The following is a 21599-nucleotide window of genomic DNA, read 5'->3' on the forward strand; positions in this document are numbered from 1 at the left end:
CACACACATTCTATACTGAGGAAAAGGATTTATCAGTACGCAATAAGACTTCATTCCGATCACGAGCAGCCTGTCTCGTTCTGCCTTCCTCGTGTCTCTTGCTCTAATTCGCAATTTAAATGTTTAAATAAAACCACCGACAAGCCATCCTCCAGACTGAGCATAGTAGCTCTACCCCCTCTGCCACGCATACAGTAGTTTTACTCCATTTTCGAGTCGAAAGTGTCTTTGTGTGACGTCCGTGTCTTTGAACGGACCAATCACGGCACGGGATCTCGCTCACCTCGTCCCCCGCACCCCGTATTTTTGGCAGCATCTGTTTCATGAAATAATTGCTCTAAACTCCGTCTAGAGGATTCCTTAGTCTATGAATAAAACTAACAGTAAACACACCACTCAGACATATGGTATTGAGCTAATTTGTACTTTATCAGTACGCAATAAGACTTAATTCCGATCACGAGCAGCCTGTCTCTTTCTGCCATTCCTCGCGTGCCTCTTGCTCTAATTCGCAATTTAAATGTAAATAAAACAAACAGTAAACACACCAGCTAGACAGTAGGTGAGTAAATTTGTACTTTATCAGCACGCAATAAGACTTCATTCCGATCACGAGCAGCCTGTCTCGCTCTGCTATTCCTCGTGCCTCTTGCTCTAATTCGCAATTTAAATGTTTAAGGCCCACTTGCACCATCCCACTAACCTGGGGTTAAGCAGTTAAACCGTTAACCCAGTGTCAAATTGTACTGGTAACCATGGCTTCTCCAGGTTTAACCGGTTAACCCCGGGTTAGTGGAATGGTGCAAGTGGCGCTAAATAAAACAAACAGTAAACACTCCAGTTAGAGATTATATGGTAGTCGACCAAATTTGTGTTTTATCAGTACGCAATAAGACTTAATTCCGATCACGAGCAGCCTGTCTCGTTCTGCCATGCCTCGTGCCTCTTGCTCAAGTTCCTGGAGACTGGTTTCGTCTTGTTTATGGCCGTCAAGATGACGGCGAGGTCTAGACGGTTTTTGTGTTGGTGTTTGTCTCCTGAAGAAAAAACGTTTAGTATGACCGGAAAGTCTAATGCTCAACAACATAAGACTTTCCGGTCGGTGCTACATCTATTGTCACTTGACAGTACTACTACTGCTAGTTAGCAGTGCTGAAAATTCCGCTACTCGATGCTAGTATGTCGACTAACTATGAAAATATTAGTCTTTTTGGTACCAAAACTGATGTATGGAGTGAGCACTCTTGTCTTACAGAGTGACAGATTTGCTCAACATGGGCAAGATAAATTAGAAAGTTAAAATCAGAACTGGACTCAGGGATGCTACAACTTATAGTCTGGCAAACACAACTTGTCAGTCAGAAGAACCAGGAAAATGAAACATCCCTTTCTTTTGGGTGCTAATAGTACTAGCGTAAGACAAAGACGAGTATGATTCTCTCTATCTATGTTTGAAATGAGACAGTCCTGGGCTAAACTTTACCTTTCCCCATATTGGGTAGCATCATCCTAACGCCTGCCATGAGCGCCTCCTTGCACACCAATTTCACATCGCTGCCCGAATACCCCTCGGTTCTCGTGGCCAGATCCTGAAAAATGCATATGAAGGGATAAAATTAGAACTGAACGATTTTATGTGGCGTAAAACAATGTGTTCGTAAGTTTGTTTCTGGTTACAATTCTCGTGCGTCTCTTTCTCTCTATCTATCCGTTTGCACATTCAAGTGGAAACTTCGAATTTCAAGTTTCGCGGTTAGTCCCCCAGAGCCCGATTTTCAAAAACTATTTGATACCTTTAGGCATCATACGCACGAGCGCCTTTACAACGCTCGTTAAATACTTAAGCGTTCGTTCGAATGACATAAATGGATACATGTGTATTTATTCACACGATGGCGGTGGCGCTTTTTATCAAGCGTTGTTGGATTTTCGACTTTAAGCGTTGGTCGTTAAATGGAATTTAGCGTGTGGACGGATTCAAACGCTTTTTTAACGCGCGTTGAAAAAGCGCTCGTTAGTATGAGGCTCTAATCCTATGATAAAAGGGGGTCTATACCCACTAACTATACCCAGATATCCACGTAGGTACAAATTCTGGTTTATAAAGCATGTACAAACAGCAACACTCGTAGCTGTACATCGGTGGACCTTATTACCAAAGGCATAAGGTCCACCGATGGGCAGTTAACAGTGTGGGCGATGGTACGAAGTCGGCGAAGTCACCACACATCTCCACTCATTCCATCGTAACCACAGAATAAGGCACTTGTCCCACCAAGAGCGAGTAAGCGATTAACTATCGGCGATTTTCTCGCCCAAGAAGCGAACAAAAGATTAGGATCCTATGTTAGTAAAAGAGACATATATTAATAGTTCATCGCTGGCTGTTCACACTGCCGGCGAGAACACTCGCTCTACTAGTTTGTCGCCGCGATAAGATAAAACTAGCTCAGCGGTACTCGCTCGGCGATGCTCGCGTCGTAGTTAGAACTCAAGCTGCGAGACCAATCAGTATGCGTGTTCGGCTACGCTGCACCGCCCGAGCGAGTGACGTGAGTAATAGCCCGTCGCACTCGAACACTCTCCTATAGCCGAGCGACAAAACTATTGGAATTAACACTCGCTTCTCGCCGCTCGCCCACTCGTTTCTAGTTTATAGTTCTACTCGCTTATCGCTCATCGTCGGCGGTGGGACAAGTGCCTAAATAATAGTACTACCGTACAGAAAGGAAACTTCCTACAAAACCGAAGTTTGACAGCGGTTCAGGGTCGAATCATGCTGTCCCTTTCTAATTATATGGCACTATCCCTTTCGGCTATTTAGGGTTGTCAAAATTCAAGCCATTATCTTATCTGTGGTCGTGCACGAAAAGAGACGTAAAGTTGTGTCAACCCTAATAATTCCTCGGATGCTGAACCGAACGGAGCCGAGTTTGCCCGAGGAGTTTCGCACCCCTGTCCTAACACACTATCACACCCACATCGCACCGCACCGTGACCTTAATGCGTCGCACTCATAAGTGAAAGCGAGGAAGAGATATCTGTTTCTCGCTCTCACTTATGGGCACGACGCACCAAGGTCGCGGTGCGGTGCGATAGTGTGTTACCACTTTAACTCTCATACATACGGTGAGGTACGGCGCCGCGTCAGGACCGAGGAACAGTGAGAACAGCTCAGCTCTAGTCTTGTGGTCTGGCAGGGGGATGTATATACGTTTTTCTAGGCGACGCAGCATGGCTGGGTCGATGTCCCTGTGAAGATAGATGGATGATACAATTTGATGTCACTGGCAGGATGGACGTAAATAGCTAAGTAAATGTCCATTCGCATTCGTTAACGTTACGTAACGTTAACCTTAAGGAAATACGTGCTACTATTAAGCTTCAATGGGTACTAAAAAGTAGGTAAATACTTATGACCTATATAGTTTAATTGCATATTATACCTACATGTACCTACGACATTACCTGAGACATATATGTCACAGTTCACAATCATTACAGGCATTAATAATCAAGGAGTTCGATGAATTTACAGAGGTCTAAGAAGATACTAATGAATAAAGTATGATATTACTGTGCTGATAATAACGGTGAAGGAGGTAAATCCTAAGCATACTGCACGAACCATGGCATGTTAGAGTTAGCGAGCAGGAACACGATGCCTTCCCTCTCGCTCACTCCATCCAGCTCAGTCAGGAGTTGAGCCTTCAGTCGCCGTGAGGCCTCGTGTTCGCCCGGCATGGACCGCTCTGAGGCCAGTGTCTCTACCTCATCGATGAAGATTATTGAGGGAGCGTAATAAGACGCCATTTCGAAGAGTACCTGAAACAAGCAAACGAAGAATTTCAAAATACAAGCAAAGCTTCTTGCTTAGCTAAATGAAAGGATATAATAACCTATGTGTTTTCGACAAACCCAGAAAATATAAACTCTCGTGAATAAGATCTATAGCTGACGCACAGAGGAACAACAATGGGACATCCACAAATTGCCAAGAAAAGAATAATCTACCTTGACGATCCGTTCAGAGTCCCCCCGCCACTTGGTGACGACCGTGCTGGGCTGCACGTTGAAGAACGTGCAGCGGCTCTCGTTGGCCACGGCGCGCGCCAGCAGAGTGTTGCCCGAACTTGGGGGGCCGTGTAAAAGATACTTACTTTCACGATCCGTTCAGAGTCCCCCCGCCACTTGGTGACGACCGTGCTGGGCTGCACGTTGAAGAACGTGCAGCGGCTCTCGTTGGCCACGGCGCGCGCCAGCAGAGTGTTGCCCGAACTTGGGGGGCCGTGTAAAAGATACTTACTTTCACGATCCGTTCAGAGTCCCCCCGCCACTTGGTGACGACCGTGCTGGGCTGCACGTTGAAGAACGTGCACCGGCTCTCGTTGGCCACGGCACGCGCCAGCAGGGTCTTGCCCGTGCCCGGGGGGCCGTGTAGAAGAACGCCGCGCCAGGGTTCCAGGAGGCCAGTGAATACTTCTGGGTGTCTACAAAAATAATTACTTATATACCTATTATTTAAGCATCGGAACTTTAAACACAAACCCCATCGGTTTTAGCTCGGTATTTGGCATCGCATATCAGTTTACACACACACACACACACACACACACACACACACACACACACACACACACACACACACACACACACACACACACACATAGTTTAACCTTGACTCCACAGTTCACATGGCTCTCCACACCGCCAAGGACAGAACCAGATGGAGAAAGATCGTGAGAAAGTGATTAAAAAGGGAGGTCACGACCCTCAATACTGAGGATTACGACGCAAGGAGGAGGAGGATCAGTTTACAATTGAAAAGTAACGTAGGTACACATTTAATTCTGAACTGGCGGCATATGTAGGTTTATAAATTGTAAATATTACCCCTGTTTACAGTGTATGATCAGTATCAATAAATAAATCTATCTATCTATCTATATGGAATCCTAAAGCATTCCCGCTATGCACTTCCAAGACGGGCTAAGTTGTAAAACGTTTGCAATCAGCAAGTTTCGGAGTTCGCTTCCAGAGTCAATGCGTGACTTCATTACTAGAAATCTACGTTCTGTAGGTTGTTCTGACGAAGATAAATGTTTCTCTTTATACTCCTAAAACTGAAGCCTGTATCATACAATATTCTGTTTAAAGGTTCTCTCTAAACTGCCCTTAAAGAGTTTAAACGAATAAGGCAAAGCCATCAAAATAAATGGTTATAATTTAAGTAGAGCAGCCTCTGTTGACTATATTATGTATGTTATTGTATAGCACAAATAAGTTTACACAAGACATTATGACAAAAAAGGTATAAGAATATGTCTCACGAAAGCGGAGAAATGTATATGTAGTTATTTTAATTGTAGTTAATTAACTTTTATATTCCTTTAATTAATAATTTATATTAATAAATGATATACTAGCATAAAAAAGGAGAATATGCCTATTATATGTGGATGGTGGATGGGTAATTGGGTAATATTTTGTATCATGTTCATGTGTTGTCGTGTGTTCCATACACACACGAACATGATACCTGGCGTGAAAACTGCTAAAGCGATTCTTTTGATTTAGGTGTCAACCGATTCGATTTAAAGGCTTGATAAGCATAAGTTATCCGAAAAAGTTAAACCCATCATAAATCCGTTTATGGGTTGAACTTTTACAAAGCTTTCACTTGTTTTACCTGACAGGATAAACAACGGACTCCATCAGCAAGCTCTTTGCTTCCCCTAGTCCCTTGATATCATCCCAGCTAACATTCGCCGGCTTGATGATATCCTGGTACAAGTCTTCGACCAGCTGCTTCTTTTCCGGAGACGCCCGGGCCAGGAATGTTGATAGGGATTTCAGTTCTATGGCTGGTATGCTTTGATAGTCCTATAGAAACAAAAACAAATCTATATAAATAGAAAACTATTTTTATTAAGATTCATGGATCGTACTACTTGGACAGGGACAAATTTAGAGGAACGCAAAAAAAAGATTTTAAAATTACTTTATGGATTACAGCACGGTTCGATTTTTTTAGCATTAGAAAGAACTCCACAGAAGCAAGCGTTTTTTATCAGGCTCTTTAATTATTAATAATTATTGAATTATCTAATGGTCAATAAATATTAATTACTTCAAATTATTACCGCTAAAAGTGCCGGATTTGGAACCACAAGCTTACTTCTGCGAAGTTCTTTCTAATACTAAAAAATACGGACATAAAGTAAAAACTAGAGTCTGTGCGGAAAGAGAAGAGTCGTGTAATGTAGGGAAGCGGGAAGCCCATAGATTCTACGACCCTTCTCTTTCCGCACAGACTCTAGTAATTAAACTTTTTTTTGCGTTCATCTAAATTTGTCCATGAGTGTAGTTTTTGTATAAAATCTAATTTAAAAAACTAAGCGTCTAACTTTGACAGCTAAAGAATATGGGTTTTGTGGCAACTGACTTTTCTAACATTAACATTTCTGTCACTTAAAATATCAATCAATTGATTATATTATCTGTATTAATTACACTGTCCATCTTTTTTTTTATCATAAGTACTTGTTATTAGGTAAGGGTCAAGCGGTCTTCGCTAGGAGTACGGGCGTCCGATTGCCTTTAAATTATATTTAGTAATATAGGCCTCTCTTACAAGAGTTACAAGAACCACACCTGTTTAGCCAAACCGAGCTGGGTGACCGTAACATCAGGCAGCGAGGCCTCGAGAGGCCCAAGGGCCTCGGGCTCTGGTCTTGGCCTCGCCTGTCTCGTCGGAGGCCTGCGGGGCGCCGGCGGCGACACCTGGCGAAGGAACTGAGGCTGCTTGTTGAAGCGGGATAGGTAGTAACTTGTGTAGTCCTAAAAAGGGAAAAAAGAGCTCTAAATTGGAATTATTTATTCTATTGCCACTTTCCGAGCTACGTCTACTAGTCGAGTCTTAACCGCACCACACCCATGGATGTAAGTAAAAAGAGGTAGATATGGTACCAGGCGCACGATCGTGAGCCATCAAATATAGGTTCCGGAACCTATATTTAGTTAGTCGTATGGGTGACGCCAACCTGTCAAGTTGTCAAAATCGTTGGATCAAATTTTAGTTTTGTCAACTATGAACGTCACACGTCTACATAAATAAAAGGTCATTGACCACACCATAGAGTGGTCCCGCCCTACGAGTCTAATCGGGGAGCCGGCAGGCCTCGTCGGCGATGGCGGGATAACTTGGACTCCTTCTTGAGAAGCTGGCCAGATATAGCACTAAACAGAGACGAGTGGAAGAAGAGGGGGGAGGCCTTTGCCCAGCAGTGGGAGACAGTGGGCTCTGAATATTAATAATAATGGCTTGTAGAATGTAGAGATGTTTGTAAACTCGACCCGTACCTATGATTGATAGTAGTCTTCGCCAGGGGAAATTTAATTTAAGTAGCTCTCTAGTACTAAAAGCTCTTCACGGATATAAAAACGTTATGAGATGAGTGAAAGTTGAGCTCATCTGAGAATCTTGCCAACTAAAGTTTCAGAGCGAACAGGAAAACTTACTTAGCCTGTGAATTTTATTATCTTTAAAACTACAAAGTTGATGAGAATATACCTACAAGATAGAACCTCATTCAACTAGGTAAAGATATTACTTACGGCGATGGTAGCTACAAAATTAAATAGAACTTTTTCGTTCAGAATGGATATGATGGCCGTTTTTGTCTACGCGACAACGGGATATAACGGTGTCCATCACTTTCTATCTCGCGGAGTTATAAGTGACAGTTATTTTATCACGTGGATAAAGCGATCCATAATACCATTTATCGAATATCGTATGTGGTATTTCTATGGCAAGATAAGAATTTATAAAAATGGAAGTCAGAAAAAAACAAAAAGTACAATTATTTGACCGACTGATGTTGGACTGTTGGTGTTAATTTTTAAGTTTAGTTACCTGCTTATAGTATTTTGTTTTTCTTTAATGAGCTAATATGTGGTGGCAACTGTATTGGCTTATGAATTATGTATATACACTAGTTATAAGAAACATGTACCGTTTGTGCCCAAATAAACGTTAAAATATTTATGTATAGGGCAGCACCAGTCAAGCACCTAGTGAATTGCATATCTACAGAGGCTGTGAAGTAAGGGGTTGCCAACCGAATGCATATAGATGCCCGAAGTTACATATGTCTTTGCCCGAAGGTAGTGACGCCGGATAGTTATGAGGCCGACAACCCCTTTTCACGCCGAGGTAACCTATCACATTAGGACATGAAACAATCATCATCATCATCATCATCATCAATGTTTATTATTATTTCATTGCATATTAAAAAAAAAAGCACTGTACACCGTGTTTTTTTTTATTTCCGTTATTTTCAAGGGTGCATACCTGAGCTTAAATCAAGTAACTTTCCCAAAGACACCGATATTCTAATTAACTCCATTTCGAAGATAATCAATATTTTATTTTTTTCCTATAAGGCCTCTACAAGCTTGTCCTTAAGGCCGGTTTACATATTGATTAGTGTTTAGAATGAGTTCATACATTTGCTACTAAACTTAAGTAAAATCTCGGTCGATCGATGTTTGAATTGACATTGATATGTCACAGATTTCAATTGTTTGGTTTAGTTAAATGTAATGCCCGTGTTACAACAACGCTATATGCTACATTTAATTACTTTTTTTTACTTAACCATACCCCGAAGTTAACGGAATTCAATAAAAACACGGTGTATAGTGCTTTTTTTTTAATATGCAATGAAATAATAATAAACATTGATGATGATGATGATGATGATGATTGTTTCATGTCCTAATGTGATAGGTTATTTAGTGCGTGAGGTTCTTACGGGGAACCATGGTATAATAATATACTCCGCCTGGTACTCCATTCCGAGATTCGCGTATGACCTAACTGACACGCGCCTACGTCATCATGCTGTTTACAGGTTCTCAAACTTTGAAATGTGGGAGAATTTTAACCAACGGTGAAAATTATTTTAACGGCATTAATTTTAAGTTATTCATGTAGAAACATAGTAAAATAAAACAAATCTAATGTATTAAATTAAACTTTATTTATCTATACAAGACAAACGTTTAAAAAACTAATTCACAGTTACACATTAATTACCAAGCTTACGACGTGAAAAGTTTGGAAAACACTGCGACTGCTGACACTGAGCGAGAAGGAAATAACAATTAACACGCGTTCGACAAGGATGACGGTCAGGGCATGAAGTTATCTAGATCCGAATTGTCAAATGTGCACAGCGCTATCCTGTGTTGCCAGTAGTATAAACAGAATTACCCGAAAGTCTGAAATTTCTTTCGTGAATCGGAAAATATTGCTAACGAGTAATTAAAAATGACGTGTTATTGTAAAATTTAAGATAAAATACATATAAATGAAAATTATAAAATTATAAAGAAATATTTTAACTTATTAACCATAGGTATAATGTACCCATGTAACATGTATTGTTATGTTGAAATAAAGTGGCAATGTTATTGTGACGTAGGCCCGTGTCACTCTGGGAATGGAAGACCATGTTTTATTAGACCATGCGGGGAACGAAAATTTTATTGTTTTTGCGCTACGACGCATGAGAGAGAGAGAGAGAGGAGATACAGCCCTATAAAGATTTAATGTTTTCCTTTTTTCTTAATATTAATAAGGGGTTTCGTAAATAGGAACGAAAATTTGATTATTTTTGCGCTACGACGTACGGCTTAGGAGATACAGCCTTATAAAGTTTTTTTGATATTTTTTGTGTTTATTTTTTATTTTTTGTGTTTTTTAAATATTACTTAGGGTTTATTAAAATTGTTGATTGTTGCACTATGCCGCACGGTTAGGAGATACAACCCTAAAGATGAAAAAAAAAAGGAAATCGAACCATAAAGCAAATACTGTCTATAGTTTTTTTTTATGGTTGAATGCCATGATGCTGTGTCACAAATATTTGTGAAATGGAAATTAAAAAAAAATCACTTCCCGGCCTAGGCCTTCAATTTTGTATGAAATTCTTTTACAGTTCTCTCGAGTTGCTCCGCCCGAAACGTGATACTTCGAAGCCTGTTATAACGCACGTAACGACGACATTTCATTGCATGTTTGAGAAAAAATATTAACTGTATTCTAATTTGTGTATATACTTAGACACTTACAGAAATCACGCAGACAGACGATAGCACTTTACAGAAAAGGCTTTTTAGTCGTTATTATGTCACGATTTCATATTGGCGCGTTCATAATATAAATAATGACTTAAATTTCGACTCTGCCAATAAATAATATATTGCATACGACACATATGACGCTCTCACATCACCCAAAATCGAAAAGTCATATCTCTCTAACGCGTGAATAGAGTTATAGCCTTTTGGGTGTAAAAAGATTATGCCAGTTTAGGCAAACCGCCAACAGTGTGAATGTCGCTGGGATATCATAAAGCCGTCATCTTATACAATTTAATACGTTTTGAGGTTGTGACGTGTGACCTTAATTCATGTGGCTCCGAATATCTACCTAGAAATTCTGATACGAATATTACCATAGAGTAATATAGGTAAAGAAAGAGTGGTAATTCCGTACATCAGTTTTCTTACCAAAACGCGCGTTATTTCGTAGTCGATATCTAACTTCAAGTAGTGGAACTATCAGTACCTACTACCCCTACTTGACACCAGATGTCACAAGTGTCGCTACTGACTAAAAATGTACTACTAAAACAATTAACAACTATAATATTAGCAGAAGGGGTTGAAAATAGACTTCAGTTAATCCGTTTATAGTATTAGCTGAAAATTGTTGAGCATTAGAGTTTTCGTTCGCCGCGACATCTATTGTAAACTAGCAGTATCTACTGATAAATTCCACTAGGTACTTGCCGCTAGATGTCGACTACGAAATAACGCGCGTTTTGGTAAGAAAACTGATGTTTGGAGTTACCACTCTATATTTACTTACTTATAATATTCTCTATGGTAATAGTGAGCTACGACAATCTAGTAGTAACACTAGTAACGGACTACCAGTGGACCTTATTCCTTTGAAATAAGGTTTATGAATTATCAACACAGTGTGAACGATTCTATAGTTGGACTTTATGTTGGTTCCATAAGGGAATATGGTCCCGTGACCTGCCCTAGCAAAGATAACAATCGTACATCGACAAAAAATTTAACTATAATACTTTCAAACAAAAAAATAATTTTCTAAATCGGTTCACCAATGACGGAGTTATATGATAGGTACATATACAGGGTGATTCAGGAGACGTGAGCAGGACTAACACTGCGCATATCGTTAATTATAAGCAACTGTTTCGTAGCAGTATTAGTGAGGTTAACGTTCATTTTCTAGTCGTGTTGAAAAAAAAAAGTTATTAATTTTTTTACGACATGCATGGTCATCCTAAAATTAGAATACTAAACTGAACTACTGGCAAACTGAATTACTGTCATCACGGTCTGGTTACTTTTGAAAACTCGTATCTCACTCAAGTTTGACAGCTTATTTTCTTCGTAATCAAAATGCCATTACGGTTAAAGAGGTTTTATGTTTATTAATTAGGTCCTGTAGGGTGACCATGATTGTGAGAATTAAATTTGCCCTCACCAAAAAGTAAAAAAATTGGAAAAAGTGTTGTTGTTTCTCCTAAATACGACAGTGATGGATCAATTATCAGTTACTGAGTGTGCAGGATTAGTCCTGCTCACGTCTCATGAATCATCCTGTATAGATTTTTATTTGGTATTAATCATACACCGTTCATTACATAATAAAAGTTGATTACAAAAATTATAATGAATTTAAATTTTATGAGGTAACATACACACAAAAAAAACGATCGAATTGATAACCTCCTCCTTTTTTGAAGTTGGTTAAAAAATGTATCGGGATGATAGATGCAACGAGAAGTCATGTTACTATTTTCATACATTATTCTACTTTCGATTGGCGTTTCCTATTAACAGTCACTTGGCTAGGACCCCTGGGGGCCTAGCCAAGATCACAATTTGCGCTAAGTCAACGAAACGCTTTCTGTCTCTTTGTCGTATATCGCAAACGAGTCATCTTGCCTAGGCGCCCTGCGGCGCCTTTATCGCTTGTCACCATGCCTGTCACGTTCTAACAAGTACTATGGGCCCGATTAGGATTTTGAAATAGACATCTATTAGATATCTTTTAGACATCACCAAGATACGATAACGATATGTTTAAGATCTAAACTGTCAAATTTGACATTTGCGCGATTCTGCAGATACTCTTGAACGATTTCCACAGGATATGACTTAGAGATCCAAATCACATCTAATAGATATCTTACTCTATCTGACGTAAAAGTGACATTGGTTGCCCGAATTGCGCTGCAAAAGAGAACTAGTTGATATCTAAACTATAACGTATCTAGAATGGATCTAGGGTATCGTCTTGGGTCGTCCCATTCGTTTTTCGTCAAGTTCTTAAATTAGTCCTATTCTGCTTTCGTCACAAATTCTACATTGAAAGCCACCGACGATTGTGACGAATATAGAATGAGTGACGAAAGCAGAATAGGACTAATATAAGAACTTGACGAAAAACGAATGGGACGACCCAAGACGATACCGGATCTAGTACGTGTCGTCTCTTGTGAATATCTTGAAGTTCGAATACGGCAGTATCAGTTAACTGTGTAAAAATGATTAATTTAGGAAAGCTACATAACTGTGTGACCTATATATTCAAGATGCAAATGTACCTAAGTGTTGAAGCCATTACCCTCATCTGTGACAATAGCGTATCCCCGTTAAACGGTTCAGTGTGATCGGTGTTTTCGTGCGGAACGGAACAGTTCACTGAACACTGCACTGCGGGGGTTGGATACCGAATATGTGTCAGTTAAAGTTACATATAGGGTGAAAATATCTGGACCGAGCTTTGCTCGGAAAATATATAAAAACTCAAAAATGCGCGTTTCCCCAGAGATACTGTACCTTAACCCTCTACTAGCTAATCTACTTTAATAAAACTAAACCAGAATTGATTATAAATTAAGAAAAATAGGTTAATTTGGCCATGTGATCGTCTAGTGAAATTAATACGTTGTTGTGAACGTTAGTACCCATCGTCTTTTATGTGCAGACTGATTAGATTTGGATTTAAAATATTACCCCTAAAATACCCTATGTAATTGTAAATATTGCTACTATATTTCCATATTATAACACTATCGTATGAAAAATAAAATCATATGAAAAATAAATAATAAATTATATTTTTTAGAATTTATCTCCTACCGAGCCCTACCGTGAACAGTAGTATAAGCCCTTGTTGTTTGTAATTTAAACATAATTTTCCTTTTATATCCCTTCACTAACCTAGCTAGCTAAAGGAAAATATTTATATGTAAATGATGCAAATATTAATACGTACAAACATACTTTATCTACTGTCACGCCTCGGACGAAGACGGGTCTCTAAACTAAATAATACCTATTTTATTTTGTTTTGTTTTTAATAGATATTCCTAAGCACTATGTAATATTTACTTTTATCTGCGTTTCGGAACCTATTTTCAGACAAGAAGAAACGCCAAGAAACTCATCTGAATATTCTTACTATAAATTAGTGATGTACCGACTATTGATTTGGCCGACTAGCCGACTAGCCGACTAATCGGCGCTCGAATGGCCGATTAGTCGGCCGACTAGTCGGCTAGTCGGCCAGATCATTTGTTTCGTATATGTTCAGGTGAAAAACAATAGTTTTGCTCCTTTGGTTGAGCTATTCATCATAATTTAGCTTGGCTAAAAGGTGTTCTCTACAGGTTCAAAGACCTATCACAAGAATCCTCGTTCAATTTCTGTCTTTAGTTCTTTTATTTTACGAACCTTAGCAGACCGTCAGTACAGCTTGTAGGAGGTATTTCCAAGCAACATGCCCTGACAATTTTATGAGCAACATGCCCTGACTAAGTCTCTAAATTTTGCAATAACATTAATAGTTCCTCATGGCTCAACCATTAAAAAAAACTGAATAATAATAAAAAAATATAACTATCGAACTTGCACATGAAATTACACGAGAATCAGTTGAGATCGACCTGTAGAGGAAAACACCAGCCCAACAACATACGATAAGGATCAAACAGAAGTAATTATATGAACAAAAGTTTTCGTTTGCACCCTGAATAGGTATTTTAGTAAAATAAACATAAAACATATGGTAAATATTGACTGATTTCTTTTTTTTCTATTTTTCTTTCACTAATAAAGTGCCGACTAATCGGCCATTTTTGCCGACTAGTCGCCGACTAATCGCCGACTACAAATGTGGCCGGATAGTCGGCTTTCCCGACTAGTCGGCGACTAGTCGGTACATCCCTACTATAAATGTATGGAATACTGAAGCAATCGTCTATTAAACATGATTTAATACCCTTAGTTACCCCGATATAGAAAAGCTCAAATTGTCACTAGTGAACTGCTTCGCCTGTCACTAGCTCCCTATAACAAAATTATTTAGTATGTCCTCAAATAACTTTGTTCCCCTATCTCACCCAATATAAAAATGTATTACCTTTAAATCATACTTAATGTACGAGCCTCAGTAACCCATCCATATGCTACTGAAACTAGACTTTAATTTTATTCTGTATTTTAAAACAGTTAACACTCTGATGATTTTAACACTGTGTGTAACCGAAATATAAATAATAATAAAGAAAGAAATAATAAATAACCGTAACACCCAAATAATGACTCTACCCTAACTCTACCCCAATGTGTAAATCTAGAGGCGAACCTCTATCTTTACAGGGAGGAGTGTGTGTGAGAGGGACCCTGATTTAAGCTGTAAACGTTCGGCCGACAAAACCGAGGTATTGCAAACCCTAGTGTCTGTGTGATTGCCTCCCTCCGCAGTGTAGGCCGTAGCCAAGGGTACTGACGAATAAGGCGCCCTATTCCAAATATAAAATGTGAATATATAAATATATATAACAAGACCACGCTTCTTCAATTACCAACAGATTTCAGTGAGTAAAGATTACTCTTAATGATCCACACGTGAGATCCTCACATCCCTCTGTCAGACCTTGAAGAGAACGTAAGAGGTATAATCATCACCTGTGTAGGTAAAAAGGTTGACGCCAGGCCCCTCTCGCGACCTGGACCTAACACTCTACTGGATTCCCGGAAAAGCCTGATTATCACCGCTAGGTTAGGCGTTTCCGGTTGATTGACCGTGCAATCAGACACTAATCTGGCTCTAAAACACAAAAAACACCAAAACACACGTAAGTATTTACACTGAACTAACAATTGAACAGTCTGACAAAAAGCAGCGTAGTAGCTACGTAAAGTCAAACATCCAATCGTTAAAATAACACCTTTGTTTTAACGTCTACGAGCGAGCCAGAGATCGTGACAATCCGATGGACAAAAATAGAATAATCAGTTCCCAGCTTGGCGTGGGGGTATTTATAACTATAAAAGACATTAACGAAACGCGTTTGACGCATTTGACGCGTTAGGCGCACTTCGATATAAGATCTTTGTTATTTATTTCCTTTAAACTCGAGTACCAATCTTGAGTAGTTTTAGCAAAGAGATGTGATTCCCATAAGACAAGTAAAGTCAAAAGAAACCCCTTGCCTCGGAAATCAAGACAAAGTTACTCTCTAACAGATGGCGCCACTCCCTTGATATTTAACAATTCCAACGCACATCAATGTCAAAAAACACGGATCAAAGCACATGGCGATCCAATACCATTTATGTCTATATGTAAATATATATGTTTTATTGATATTTTTATACATTTTCATCTTTAGTTTCAATACTGCGTCAACAGATGGCAGCATAACCTTCGCGACTACAAAATTCACTGACAGTAATTCTCTATACACTTTCCATTCTCTTTGGTTTCAGCGAATCACTTTTTCTGATTAATGGCCCACTATGAAACTTGACTCGGTTAAGTTTTTTGTTTGTTGTTTCGGATTTCTCGTGAGAATGTTTTGCTTTTATTTAAAATTAATTTACTGAATGCATACATTATAGTTACTTACATGTATTTATTTTAATTAACATTTGTACATAATAATTGATGTTTTAAAGTTTATGAAAATATTATCGATTGATCAGCTGGGTCAATCATTATCAAACGTCGGACTATAGGGGGCAGTTTGAGGGCAAGGTAAGGTTTACAAAAAAATCTTAACTTACGAGTATTATAATGTACCTAGTATTTGTAGCTGCTTTGTTACTGCACACCGTTGTATGGGGGCCTTGCACTTTGAGACTATGCGCTGAAACTTGGCACAGTTGATTCTTAGCTGGTCTTGAGCAGATACAGACCGGGAGACCTCGAGAGCCACGTCTCATTTAGTGGGGGGGGGGGGGGGGGAAGTTCGACGCCGCCGCGCTTCACTTGGAGCAACATTTCTCTAAAACTATACCTATTAGGGAATGTAATATATCATTTTCGGATAAATTAAGGATGAGGAATCTAGTTTTGGAACAAAAACAATGCACTTTCTAACAAAAAAAAAGCATAAAGTAGAAAAGACTAAAAAACGTATTTTTGATTTTTGCATAATTACCAATTTTTTTTTAAAGTATAGCAGGAATCTGAAAACAAAAAATACAGTCGTAAAGCTACACTTATTACGTTTAAGAAAATATATAGTTTAATATACAAAACTGTTGATAAATGGGAGATAAAAAATAATATCAAGCGTGGGTCAGAGTGATCTCAATACAAAATATGATGAATGTGGGAAAGTTACTTATAATTTGTTCTACAATCGTTTATTTTTCTTGTTTTTCGTAAATAACTCGTAAACGGTAGCCCACAGCAAAAAAATATCTTTTACGTAAATAATCTGTTTCAGATTTCTTATAAAATAAGTACTACTGTTTTTCGGTACCATCAATATTAAAAAAAATATTGAAGGGAGAAAATAAATACTTAGGTCCCCTTTTTTAGTCATTCGTAAATAACTCGTAAACGAAGGCCAATAGCAAAACAATTTTTAGTACATGAATAATTTACATAAAATTTCCTACAAAAAAGGTCATTCGAACTTTTTCGCTAGGATCAATATTAAAAACGATATTAAGAGAGAAAATAAAATCTAAGGTCCCCTTTTTAAATATTGATCCTAGCGAAAAAGTTTGAATAACCTTTTTTGTAGGAAATTTTATGCTAATTATTCTTGTGTTAAAATATTTTTTGCTATTGGACATCCTTTACGAGTTATTTACGAATGACTAAAAAAGGGGACCTAAGTATTTATTTTCTCCCTTCAATATTTTTTTTAATATTGATGGTACCGAAAAACAGTAGTACTTATTTTATAAGAAATCTGAAACAGATTATTTACGTAAAAGATATTTTTTTGCTGTGGGCTACCGTTTACGAGTTATTTACGAAAAACAAGAAAAATAAACGATTGTAGAACAAATTATAAGTAACTTTCCCACATTCATCATATTTTGTATTGAGATCACTCTGACCCACGCTTAATATTATTTTTTATCTCCCATTTATCAACAGTTTTGTATATTAAACTATATATTTTCTTAAACGTAATAAGTGTAGCTTTACGACTGTATTTTTTGTTTTCAGATTCCTGCTATACTTTAAAAAAAAATTGGTAATTATGAAAAAATCAAAAATACGTTTTTTAGTCTTTTCTACTTTATGCTTTTTTTTTGTTAGAAAGTGCATTGTTTTTGTTCCAAAACTAGATTCCTCGTCCTTAATTTATCCGAAAATGATATATTACATTCCCTAATAGGTATAATTTTAGAGAAATGTTGCTCCAAGTGAAGCGCGGCGGCGTCGAACTTCCCCCCCTCCCCCCCACTAAATGAGACGTGGCTCTCGAGGTCTCCCGGTCTGTATCTGCTCATGACCAGCTAAGAATCAACTGTGCCAAGTTTCAGCGCATAGTCACAAAGTGCAAGGTGTCGTGCACTAACAAACTAGCTATTGTAACATAGTTAATTAAATTAGTTACCCGTTATCATTTATTCATCTTTAATGTGTAAATACTCTTTGAAGTGATGACTGATAGCCCACTGAAGTGGCCACTTAAAAAACAAATAAATAGCTGACATGTGTAGTCCAAGTACGTTTATAAATAACGCAGTTAGTTGCTATGATATTTGGAATTTCACATTATAAATACTAGGTACCAAATACTAAGTACAAATACTCCAAAGTGAATTGATTGATTTGCGAACCTTACCTATCATTCTGACATGCCACGAAAATGCCCGCTGGAGTCCGACGTATGATCATTATTTATGTTAACTAGATCAGCTAGTGCGTCTAGTTACAATACGATCTAGCTAGATCGATTTTTGGCCCCCGAAAACGCCTATATAGCAAATTTCATCGAAATCGTTAGAGCCGTTTCCGGGATCCCTGAAATATCTTCTTCTTCAACCTAGCGTTTTCCCGGCCAAGCGCCAGGGTTCGCTTTCCTGCTCAGTCTTCTCCACTTTGCCCGGTCTTCGGCATCCTCAGGTGTGAGATTGTTCTCTTCCATCCCCAAAATATATATATAAATAAATAAAAAACTCTGGGTTGAAAGGTCAGATGGCAGTCGATTTCGTAAAAAACTACTTAAAAAGAGTGCCTTCGCCACTTCTCGGGATTAATTGCCAAATGAGCCGTGAGCCGTAAAAAATGCCGGGATAACGCGAGGAAAATTATCATTACTGCTGACTTAATTCTTACAATAGTTTAAGTTTGGTAATGGAGATAAAATGAATACTTTTACCTGCATGATGATATCCAGGTCTATATTGTCACAAACTTCGTACTCCGCAGTAAGACCTGCTTCCTCCGCCATAGTGTCAGCTGCGTGGAACAGACCTTCGGCTTTCAGGTAGCTGTGGACCAGGTACCGAAGGATCCGCTTGCGAGACCGGAAGAGGGACTCTTTCTGTTTAAATACAAAAATGACAAGTTTCATGTAATTTGCTTAAATTTAATATATATAATAATATACAATATTATGCAAATGTTGTATTTTTTTAAATAGGTAGTTGGTGCCTACGAGATTGTCTGATGTTGTGAAGAGGGTGGTTGGCGGCAACATGCAGTGCGTGACCCATATGGCCTATGATCGCACACTGTGGAGACGTAGCATACGTGGTCGCGATCCTCAGCAATGAGGGACCGAGGAAGAAGAAGGTACATAGTTGGTGCAAAGTGTCGTAAAATCAAAATAAATATATTGGTTTGTAAATCTTTTCCTAGAAGTCAGCATTTAATATCACAGTCATTAATTATTTATTAAATGAAATGAAATAAATTTGTTATTATGTCGTTTTAACATGAGAGCGTAACTTTAATTGTAAGGGAGCGAGTGTTAGGCGGGGATCGTGGGAACAGTTATTACTTGCCTATTTAAGATAATATACGTATAGTACAAGTCTAGTTCTCAATTTAAAATAAAAGCTTCTGTCACGGGTACAGTCACTTGCAATAATATGTTACTCTTCGAAGGCCGCAAAAATATGTGACACGCTCTTATAGCTCTACAAATAAGATCGTGTCAGATATTTTTTCGGCCTTCGTTGTGTAACATATTATTGCAGGTGACTGTACAACAAAACTACGATATAAACTTATTACGCCTAATAAATCTATGGACTACGATATAAGTAATACTCGTAGATGTCGAAAAGCAAATACTTGAATACATCTTAAATATATATAAAGCATCTCTATACGCTAAGGGAAATTTTCGACACAAACACACAGATAAATATAATGTCCGTACAGGGATTCGAACCTAGGACCTCAGCTTCATAAGTGAATCACCAATGACAATTTCAACTACCTAACTATCACGGTTCATGAGATATAGCCTGGTGACAGACAGACGGACGGGCAGTGGAGTCTTAGTAATAGGGTGCCGTTTTTACCCTTTGGGTACGGAACCCTAAAAAATACTAATTTACACATATAGATCATGAGGAAAAAAGATATCACACCAACAAATGTCCTTGCTGACATGGAAACTCAATCGCTTGCTTCGCGGGCAGGACCATTACCAACCAGGCTCATATATCGTCTCTATTTTTCATAAAATAAACGTAACATTTATAACAGAACTTACCGCCTCCATCTTCCTCATTTGACTCATCGGCCTATTTATAACACCGGACATGATCGCTTATTTACTGAATTAACCACAATATCAATACAATAACAATAAACAAGTACAAAATTGGTTGAAAGACAATATTTGGTTGCTAAGGGTTGTTCGGTAACCAAGCAACCGTTAGGGTTGGTCGAAGTTGTACTAGCGCGTTCTTTCCAAAGAGTTCATGCCCCCTCCGTGTATTTTTAATAGCAAAAAATAAGGTAAATTTAAACTAAATACGATGTACATAATATATTAATTACATCGTATCATTTAATTTAAATTTAATTTTAATTTTAATGTTACTCTTTTTCGCAACTATAAATAAATAATAATCCTTTTTTGTCGACTGTTATGTTTTTTTACACCCTATGCCAGTGTCAATAAATTCAGCGAAATTTTGGTTTGGCATTTCACAAACAATATTTTTTTAAATAAAATTTAGCATCGCATTTAGCGGTATGCTTATTTCAAATGCTCGGATACCAGAACGAGCAGTGGCGGATTTGCCAAAGGGCCCAGGAGGCCCGAGCCTAGAGCGGCAAGATATTAGAGGCGGCAGCAAGGCGGCAGTCTATAGATGGGTGCTGAGGAAGGGGCGGCTAGTAGTTACTACATGGCCTGGGGCCTAGGGCGGCCAACACTTCAAATTTTTATCTTATTTTATTTATTTTTGCCCTCTTTTATAATTTTATTGACTTTCCTCTAGTATATTGCTCAGTGCTATATTTGTCTACCGTTCTTCATCAGTTCGCATCTACTCAAAGGTTAACTGGAAGAAATCCTTTAAAGGGATAAGTTCGCATTTGTACTGCCTATCCTGTGCCTTAAATTTGTGTTTTGTACAATAAAGAGTTCATACATACATACTGCAAATCCGCCACTGACAACGCAGGTTCTTGTGTGGCAACCGCATACTAAAATATAGTACAATAGAGGGCCTTAAAAAGATGAACCAATTATAAAATTACCTATACCAATGGTCAAAATCCAAGGCATTGTTGGATGAAACCAGCGCAAGATCAGTCGTTATGAAGACCTAGTGGCGATCTATATGGAAGTAGTGGACCTCTTTCGGATGATATCATGAGACCTATGTGGATGCAGAGGACGTCTATTGAAAAAAAGTGCAGCAGCAGTGGTAAGTTTTTGCAACTCTGTAATTATTTTAATAACAAAACTTCTGTGAGACACAGACGTATTAAATATATTAAGAACGGGCCACCCACGTATTTTAAGTCGAAAAACGCTCGACATGTTTCACTCCGTACCGAGGAGTGTCATCAGGAGCTTGCGTTGACGGTGACGGAACGACGCAGACTGTTGGCGCGCCCGATGACTCGGCGTGGGCGCTGTAATTATTATTCTAAATTTTGTTTAAAATAAAGTTTCGTGACCACTTGTGAATTCGCTTATTACTCCAAGCAGGGTTATATTAATTTTTGAAGTGAAAACTTCTTTAGCGGC

The 21599-nt window shown here is 38.5% G+C and overlaps 1 protein-coding gene and 1 long non-coding RNA gene across 2 annotated transcripts in view; both read right to left on the reverse strand.

Moving 5' to 3' along the window:
- Window positions 1-21599, reverse strand: part of LOC134798948 (uncharacterized) — a 283510-nt gene that overhangs the window by 128782 nt on the left and 133129 nt on the right. The window lies entirely within an intron of this gene.
- LOC134798922 (katanin p60 ATPase-containing subunit A-like 2) lies at window positions 406-20239 on the reverse strand. The gene is made up of 9 exons (XM_063771348.1): window positions 20106-20239; window positions 18759-18923; window positions 6655-6840; window positions 5690-5883; window positions 4307-4490; window positions 3629-3825; window positions 3129-3252; window positions 1484-1589; window positions 406-1037 (listed from the first exon to the last, which is right to left on the reverse strand). The coding sequence occupies exons 1-9, from the start codon at window positions 20154-20156 to the stop codon at window positions 907-909; spliced, it is 1338 nt and encodes a 445-aa protein (XP_063627418.1). The 5' UTR covers window positions 20157-20239; the 3' UTR covers window positions 406-906.

Source organism: Cydia splendana, chromosome 17 (genome assembly GCF_910591565.1).
Source record: "Cydia splendana chromosome 17, ilCydSple1.2, whole genome shotgun sequence".
Lineage (NCBI taxonomy): Eukaryota > Metazoa > Arthropoda > Insecta > Lepidoptera > Tortricidae > Cydia > Cydia splendana.

Coding starts and splice junctions, on each gene's coding strand:
- LOC134798922 (XM_063771348.1), bottom strand. CDS start 20,156: ATGTCCGGTGTTATAAATAGGCCGATGAGTCAAATGAGGAAGATGGAG. Junction 6,841..18,758: donor ACCTGGATATCATCATGCAG/GTAAAAGTATTC, acceptor TTCCCTTTTTAG/GACTACACAAGTTACTACCT. Junction 5,884..6,654: donor AGCTCGGTTTGGCTAAACAG/GTGTGGTTCTTG, acceptor TTGTTTCTATAG/GACTATCAAAGCATACCAGC.